This window comes from Gregarina niphandrodes (assembly GCF_000223845.1).
Source record: "Gregarina niphandrodes unplaced genomic scaffold scaffold00227, whole genome shotgun sequence".
Lineage (NCBI taxonomy): Eukaryota > Apicomplexa > Conoidasida > Eugregarinorida > Gregarinidae > Gregarina > Gregarina niphandrodes.
The window spans coordinates 1-931 of NW_011645987.1; the positions used below are offsets into that span (position 1 = coordinate 1).

The 931-nt window shown below is 48.7% G+C and overlaps 1 protein-coding gene across 1 annotated transcript; it reads left to right on the forward strand.

Moving 5' to 3' along the window:
• Positions 1 to 40: 40 nt before the first annotated feature.
• Positions 41 to 852, forward strand: GNI_227570 (hypothetical protein; the record flags this gene model as incomplete). Its single annotated transcript, XM_011135645.1, has 2 exons — positions 41 to 146; positions 260 to 852. 2 exons carry the CDS (start codon positions 41 to 43, stop codon positions 850 to 852), a joined length of 699 nt encoding a protein of 232 aa, XP_011133947.1.
• Between the last annotated feature and the right edge of the window lie 79 nt (positions 853 to 931).

Here is a 931-nt window from a genome sequence, read left to right on the forward strand (position 1 = left end):
GGACACAAGTGACTGCACGTTTTTGAAGGCAACTGTGCGTATGCAGATTATCCCGAAGAAGTTGGATGTGTGTTCCACGTCCGCCTATACCAAATCCCAAGCCATGAAGAGCAAAGACTTCAAGGTGGTGATATCGGTGCCGAAAGGTATGTCGGAGTTTCGTATACCACATGGAATAAATAGTTTACAACTGTCGGGCAAGTCACGAACAAATCGCCAAGGTCTGCTGCATCGTTGTATCAATTTGTTCGAGTTTTAGCTCACAAGGTCTTAACCACGTATTCGCACGTACCAAGTGAGAGCTTCGGGGGTAATGACGCTGTGCGTAAACTAAAGGGCGAGATCATGAAGCGAATAGCAGGAGAGTTCTATTCTAAGATGAGAGAATACGAGTACAGTTTGACCGAGGAAGAACGCACGAATATGTTTGGGGTAACTCGATACTACTACATGTTAAAGGCCAGTGATATCGAGGAGAGTGAGCTCGAAAGCTATCTCGCACCACCGCGGAATTCCACGAAAACTAAAGAGCGACGCAGCAATGAAGGCGTTAAAGAAGACATGGCCGTGAATTACTCAGAACTTCAAGTTGTCGACGAGTCGGAAGGTGCACTCGACACTGAAGTGCCTGACGCAGAACGGTTCGTCGGTGATATCGACAAGGAACCTAAGAAAGCAAAGAAGCCCAAAGGAAAGAAAAAGAAACCCAAGACAGAGGCGGCTGACACTGAAGCGGTTGGCCCAGAGGGAGAAGAGAAGCCCAACAAGAAGAAGAAAGAGAAGAAGCCTAACGACGCCGATGAAGTCGAGACTGAGAAGTTTCCTCTGCAAACGACGTCTGAGAACTGTTAGGTGGCCGTGCTGTTTCAAGCCCTCGTCGCTGACCAGACAGAGCAGCCAACCGCATGCGTTCCGGCACAACAACGATTGG